This window comes from Pelodiscus sinensis, chromosome 9 (assembly GCF_052426305.1).
Source record: "Pelodiscus sinensis isolate ZL-2025 chromosome 9, ASM5242630v1, whole genome shotgun sequence".
In the NCBI taxonomy this organism is placed as follows: domain Eukaryota; kingdom Metazoa; phylum Chordata; order Testudines; family Trionychidae; genus Pelodiscus; species Pelodiscus sinensis.
The window spans coordinates 13,188,356-13,194,391 of record NC_143060.1 but is presented as its reverse complement, the minus strand read 5'-3'; the positions used below and the strand labels follow the sequence as shown (position 1 = coordinate 13,194,391).

General features: G+C 56.9%; 1 protein-coding gene across 3 annotated transcripts in view; it reads left to right on the top strand.

Moving 5' to 3' along the window:
• The first annotated feature begins 255 nt into the window (after positions 1-255).
• NDC1 (NDC1 transmembrane nucleoporin) overlaps positions 256-6,036 on the top strand; it is a 37,563-nt gene continuing 31,782 nt past the window's right edge. Inside the window, exons 1-2 of one of the 3 annotated variants that reach the window (XM_075936015.2) lie at positions 256-642; positions 2,551-2,671. In XM_075936015.2, coding sequence (XP_075792130.1) covers positions 601-642; positions 2,551-2,671 — 163 coding nt within the window. In that variant the 5' untranslated portion in view covers positions 256-600. The remainder of the gene's footprint in view (positions 643-2,550; positions 2,672-6,036) is intronic. The other 2 variants (XM_075936014.2, XM_075936016.2) reach the window with 2 other exon arrangements.

Here is a 6,036-nt window from a genome sequence, read left to right as displayed (position 1 = left end):
CCAATGTGTGCAGCGCCGGGGGGGGGGGGGGGGGGGGGGGGGGGGGGGGGGGGGGGGGGGGGGAGGGTTCAGGCCCGGGCACGAGCCCGCCCGCCGACTCCCACTAAATGCAGGGGCGGTGACGGTGACGTAATACGGTTTTTTAAACCACAGACGGATCCAGCGGCTCTTCACAACGGCGCCTTCTCTCCCGTCTACCGCACTGACGCGGCAGCTCCTGGCCGCCCGGGGAAGGCGCTCGCAGGGCGGTGACGTGTGTGGGCGGGAACGTGGTAGCACCACGGGACTGGGCCCGACCGCCCCTCTCAGTCCGCAGCGGGTGTGCTCTCCGCGCGCTGCATGCCGGGAGGTGTAGTGCCGCTACTGCGCAGGGCCGGTCGTACTTGCCCGATCCCAGGAGCTCTCGTTTCAACTTTCCCCCTCCTGCTTGTCGTCACTTCCGGCCACGAGGTCCCATGCGGAAGCTGCCCCCGGGAGCGCCTGACGGGTGGCTCCCAGCAGGCAACGAGAAGGGCAGCCCCGGAGGAGGAAACGGGGCCCTGAGCAGTGGCGGCTTTGAATGGCGGCGGCAGCAGCGGCCGGGCTCGCGCTGCAGGAACGATGAGGGCGGGGGGTGACGAGCAGCGCGTGCTGCTCAGGCAGGTGAGAGCCGCGGCCAACTGTCGACGCAACCGCCTCCGGGTGGGTGGGTGGGGGGAGGAGGGGCGGGGAGCGTTGTGCGGGAGCCGCGTGGCCTGGCCGGTCCCGCGCGTGGGCTGGCGCCTCGCTCTGCGCTGCCGGGCGCGCGTGCGTGGGAGTCCCCCCCCCCCCCCCCCCCCCGCCCCCCGCAAATCCAGGCCAATCTCTGTCCTATTGCCTGGCTGTTTCCAGCCACTGAGCACAGGACTGGGGAGGGGAGATGGCAAAAGCCTCCCCCTGTGTGCAGGGCGATCCGTGGGCCGGAGCTGGTGGCTTGGCAAGCTGAATCTGGCCCCTGGGCCATGTTTTGCCCAGCCCTGACCTAGGTCCAGGGAAAAAGCCTGCTGCTGCTCGAGTGACATCTTGCAGTGGGGGTTAGTTGTTTGTGACTATGCTGCGTGGAGTGCAAACTTTTTTTCACAGCCTTGAGTTATGTAGCTAAATTGACTTCAGTTTTAGATATGGATGAAGGATGTTAAGAGGCAGGTAATCCGCTAATTATGTAGTCAATTAAAATGTTAATCAACTACATGATTAGTTGATGAGGTAAGACTTCCTCGGTCCCAGCTTGCACTGGGTCTAGGAGCTAACCCCCACTGCAGCTCTGCAGTTTAAGTGTAGTTGGAGCCGGGCACACAGACAACCTGGCTCCTACTGTATTTCAACTGCAGAGGTGCAGCGGGGATAGCTCCCGGACCGGTTGCAAGCTGGGACTGAGCCAGGATTGCTTAGTCCCAGCTTTTGCTAAGTCCAGCAGCCCCTGTCTGCAGGGGATCCCAGTAGGGAACTGGGACCCCCTGTGGCCAGGGGCTGCTCAGCAGAAGTAGCCCCTGTCTTCGGGGGGGGGTGTGTGTCCCAGTTGCCCACTGGGACCCCATGCAGCCAGGGGCTGCTGCCAGAGCAGCCTCTGCCTGTGGCTAACCTGGGACTGCCATGTGTAGAGTCTGCTTCATTTGGTAGAGGCAGCATCTGCTGCCCCCTCTCCCTCCCAGCACTGCTGCATCTGGTAGAGGCAGCATCGTGGAGATGCTGCTGGAGGAGACTGACTTTTAAGCTGATGCCCGCTTCCCTCCCCTTACTGCTTCTGATACAGAGGCAGCAAAGGAGGTGGAGTGAGTAGTCGACTCAACTACTCTTTTATATCTCTAATTTAGATCAATCATCAGTTTTCATTTTAAAAAACCAAACTAAACCTGTGTGTGTCTAACTCTTATGGTTGCAGAGAAAAGCTTAAAAACACAATGGCTATGTCTACACTGAAGCGTTCTCACGCAAAAACTCCTTTGCGGAAGAGTTCTTCTGCATGTGCTTTTGCGCAAGAGCATCCATGCCAGTGTGGACGCTCTCTTGCGCAAGAAAGCTCTGATGGCCATTTTAACCATAGGGCTTTCTTGCGCAAGAAATTCATGTTGCCTATCTACACTGACCTCTTCCGGAAAAGCTCTTGTGCCAAAGGGCTTTTTCCTGAGCGGGAGCGTCAGAGTTCTTGCGCAAGAAGCCCTGATTTTATACATTAGAACATCAGTTTACTTGCGCAAGAACACACGGCCAGTGTAGACACGCAGCAAGTTTTTGTGCAAGAGCAGCCGCTTTTGTGCGAGATCGCGCCAGTGTAGACAGCCAATGTGATTGTCACCGAAAAGTTCAGAAACCAGAAATGAACTAAAAAATCCCAAATATATTATCTCTAAAATCTCATGAATTTTGTTGGGATCAGATGCATGGTTTTTTGAATGTTTGGTGTTAACAACATTGCACAGATGTCTGATCTTTCTGATTAATTGGGTTATGTGATAGTTGGGCTTAGTTTACAGCAATAGTTTTTATGGTTTTTACTATACTATTAATCCTTTTTTTCCTTTGCTGTCTTAGGTTTTGGGTTGGAGAGTGGCTGCTAGTGTTGCCTGGTCGGTACTACTGCTACCTCTGTGTACGGCAGCCTTCATAAGTATTAGCAGCATTGACTTGTTGCATCCTATACAATGGATTTCAAGTAGGTGTTCTTCCCTACCTGTAAAATATTTAACTTTAAGCATACTATTTCTGCTTGGTTCTGAGCCAGTGTCCGCGGGGAATGTGCTGGCTCCCACAGAGCTACCTGCCCTTCCCATGCTGCTGCCCATGACAGAGAGGCGGCGTTCGGAGAGTAGTTGGGAGCCAGTACATGTGGGAAGATAGATGCAAGGAGCCAGTTTGAAAACTATCGGCTCAGCTTGCATGGAGCCACCTGCCCTCTACACTGCTGCCTCTATCAGAAGCAGTGCGTGTGTCGGGGGGGCAAGTAGGGGCTGATGAGTGGAGCTGCCTGCTCCTCCCCCCCCTTCCCTGCTCCTCCCCCGCTGCCTCCCTCAGAGGTATCAGTGCACAGGGTGGGGGCAGGCGGGAGTCAATGCTCACGGCGCAGGGGAGGAAGCCAGCTTAAAAGCTGTCTCCCCATGAGCACCAGTTCCCAGGGAGCCATCTGCCTCCCTGTGCTGCTGCCTCTGATAGAGGCAGCAGCACGGAAGGTGGGAAGGGCAGACGGTAAACTCAGGAAGTCAGTTCCCCGTGCTTCTGCCTCCCACAGAGCTGCCACCCCCTTCCCTATGCTCCTGCCTCCCACAGAGGCAGCAGCGCCACGGGGGGACAGATGGGACAGTACACTCTGCCTCCTGCCCTCTCCTGCCTCCCACGGATTCAGCTCCATGGGGAGACAGGAGAGAGCCAGTGTGTACCCTTCCTCCCCTCTTTTTCCCCCCTTCCCTATGCTGCTGCTTCTGAAAGCGATAGCTCCACAATGGATCAGTTGTTAGCCTCCCTGGCCTGATATGCCTGTCCCATTTCCTTGGCTTCTGTGAAGCACTGCTGTTCCAGTTGTACCCTTCTTCTATATCCCCTGGACAATCTGCTTGTACATGTTGATGTTTTAGCAACTGGTTCAAAGTATGAATGTTAGCGTGTAATTGAATAGTCGTGTAACTGCATACAATTTTAGCAGTTACATGACTATTGGATTTTCCCCAGAGGTGGGGCTGGCAGCCAGTGCAGCCCTAGCCCCACTTCTGGGGAGCTTCCTGCCACCTCACACTACAGGCAGTCCCCGACTTACGCGGATCCGACTTATGTTGGATCCGCAGTTACGAACGGGGCTGCCCCGGAGTACACGGACTGCGGGATCTCGCGGTCCTGCCGCCCGTGTACTCGGGGGCTTTCTCCGCGTCTCCCTGGTCTGCAGACCAGGAAGACACGGAGCAAAGCCGCGGGGGGGCTCGGGCAGCGAGGCAGCCCAGGCGCGCCTCGGCTGCTCCCCTGCCAGCTTCCCCGAGGCTTTGCAAAGCCGCGGGGGAAGCCGGCAGCGGGACAGCCCAGACACCCCGCGGCTGTCCCGCTGCCGGCGTCCTCAGAGGCTTTGCTCCCTGTCTCCCTGGTCTGCTGGTCTCCAGCAGACCAGGGAGACAGGGAGCAAAGCCGCGGAGGACCCAGGCAGCGGACCACGGTGCGTCTCGGTCCGCCGCCCGCGTCTTCCTGGTCTGCTGGGGTGGGGGGGGGGTGCAGCTAGTACGCACCCCCTCCCCCCCAGAAGACTAGGCTTTTCTCCGGATGCCTGTGGCAGAGCAGCTGGGGCGCTGCCGGTTGGTCCCGCAGCGCCGCTCTGGGCGCTACTGGACCAACCCAGCAGCACCCCAGCTGCTCTGGTCCTGATTCAGCCGCTGCTGGTCAGTTTCAGCAGCGGCTGAATCAGGATGCCTGGGGCAGAGCAGATGGGGTGTTGCTGGGTTGGTCAGTAGTGCCGAGGAGCGGCGCTACTGGAGCAACGCAGCAGCACCCCAGCTGCTCTGCCCCAGGCGTCCTGATTTAGCCGCTGCTGAAACTGACCAGCACTGACTACAGGAAGCCCGAGGCAGAGTTGCTCTGCCCCGGGCTTCCTGGAATCAGCTGCTGATCAGTTTCAGCAGCAGCTGACTTGGGGACGCTTGGGGTTCTTAACTTGATTCTGTATGTAAGTCAGAATTGGCGGTCAGTTTCAGCAGCGGCTGAATCTGGACACCAGTTCCGACTTACATACGGATTCAACTTAAGAACAAACCTACAGTCCCTATTTTGTACGTAACCCGGGGACTGCCTGTACTGCCTTTCTATCAGAGGCAGTAGTGTGGGGTGGCAGGCAGGAGCCGGTCAGTGAGGGGAGCCACTCTAAAAACTGGTTTCCTGTGCAGACCAGCTCCCGCCTGCCACCCCACATTGCTGCCTGTGATACAGTGGCATGGGACAGCAGCAGCCCCTATCTGAGGGGGTTCTGAGGTCCCCGCGGACAAAGGCTGTTCCGTGGGATGCGTGAGCAGCCTCTGTCTATGGGGAGCTCAGCCTCCCGCAGACAAGAGGCTACTTTGTGGCAGTCTCCCCTGCCACCCATACCCCTGTTCTGCTGCCTCAGATTGGTGGCAAGTTGGATCCCCCAGCACTGGCTCCTGCCTCTCCCCCCAGACCTTGCTACCACTGTGGGAGGCAGCAAGGGGCAGGGCAGATGGGTCCGCAGAGCCGGCACACCTGGGGAGCCTGTTTGAAAGTTGGCTCACTGAGTGTATTAGCTCCCGCCTGCCCCCCTCACTCTCGTTGCTGCTGTCTCGTATCAGAGGCAGAAGTGTGGGGCGGGGAAGTAGATCCAGTGCTTGTGGGGAGCTGGGTTTTAGCAAGCTCCTCAAGGGCACAGACTCCTGCTCTCCTCCCTCCCCCACTGCCTCTAATACAGAGGCAGCAAGGGGAGGAGTGCATGAAGTCAACAAGATTAACCAATAAGCCTGCACATCCTATTTTGTCATGTGACCAGAGATTTTATCTACTCCTGGTCAGAACTCGTCTGGAGCGTGTAGGTGTCCTGATTAGCTGAGTAGTTGTGCACAACAACTGAGAGTAGACAGAGGTGTGTTCGCCAAACTGGACAGTCAGGAAAAGGCATTTCAGAAATTCTCAGGGGTTTTAAAAGGGAGGGATAAGTGAGCTTTCAGTCTGATCCCTTGGCAGTGGAGTTCACAATTATAGCTGGAGTAATCTGTTGGGTTTAGTGGAATGGCTGCTGGAGTTTTGTTAGGAATGACAGGCAAAGCAGTGTGTATGCTGATGGTATGTCGACCTTGGTACGTTGACTGTGGCTCAACACCGTTTTGTGGGTGGTGTTACTAGGGTCAGCACTCATGGCGGTGGAAGACAGATTAAAGTGTAAGCATGTATGCAACTAGGTTTATGCAAGGTGGTTTAGGTTGACCTAACTCTGTAGGGTAGACCAGACTTAATTTTTATACAGGGCATTCTCTTTCAGGGAGCGAGGGGAAAGTGCAGGGTTTGACAAATAATGCAACCTACTCGCCTGTGGCGAGTACA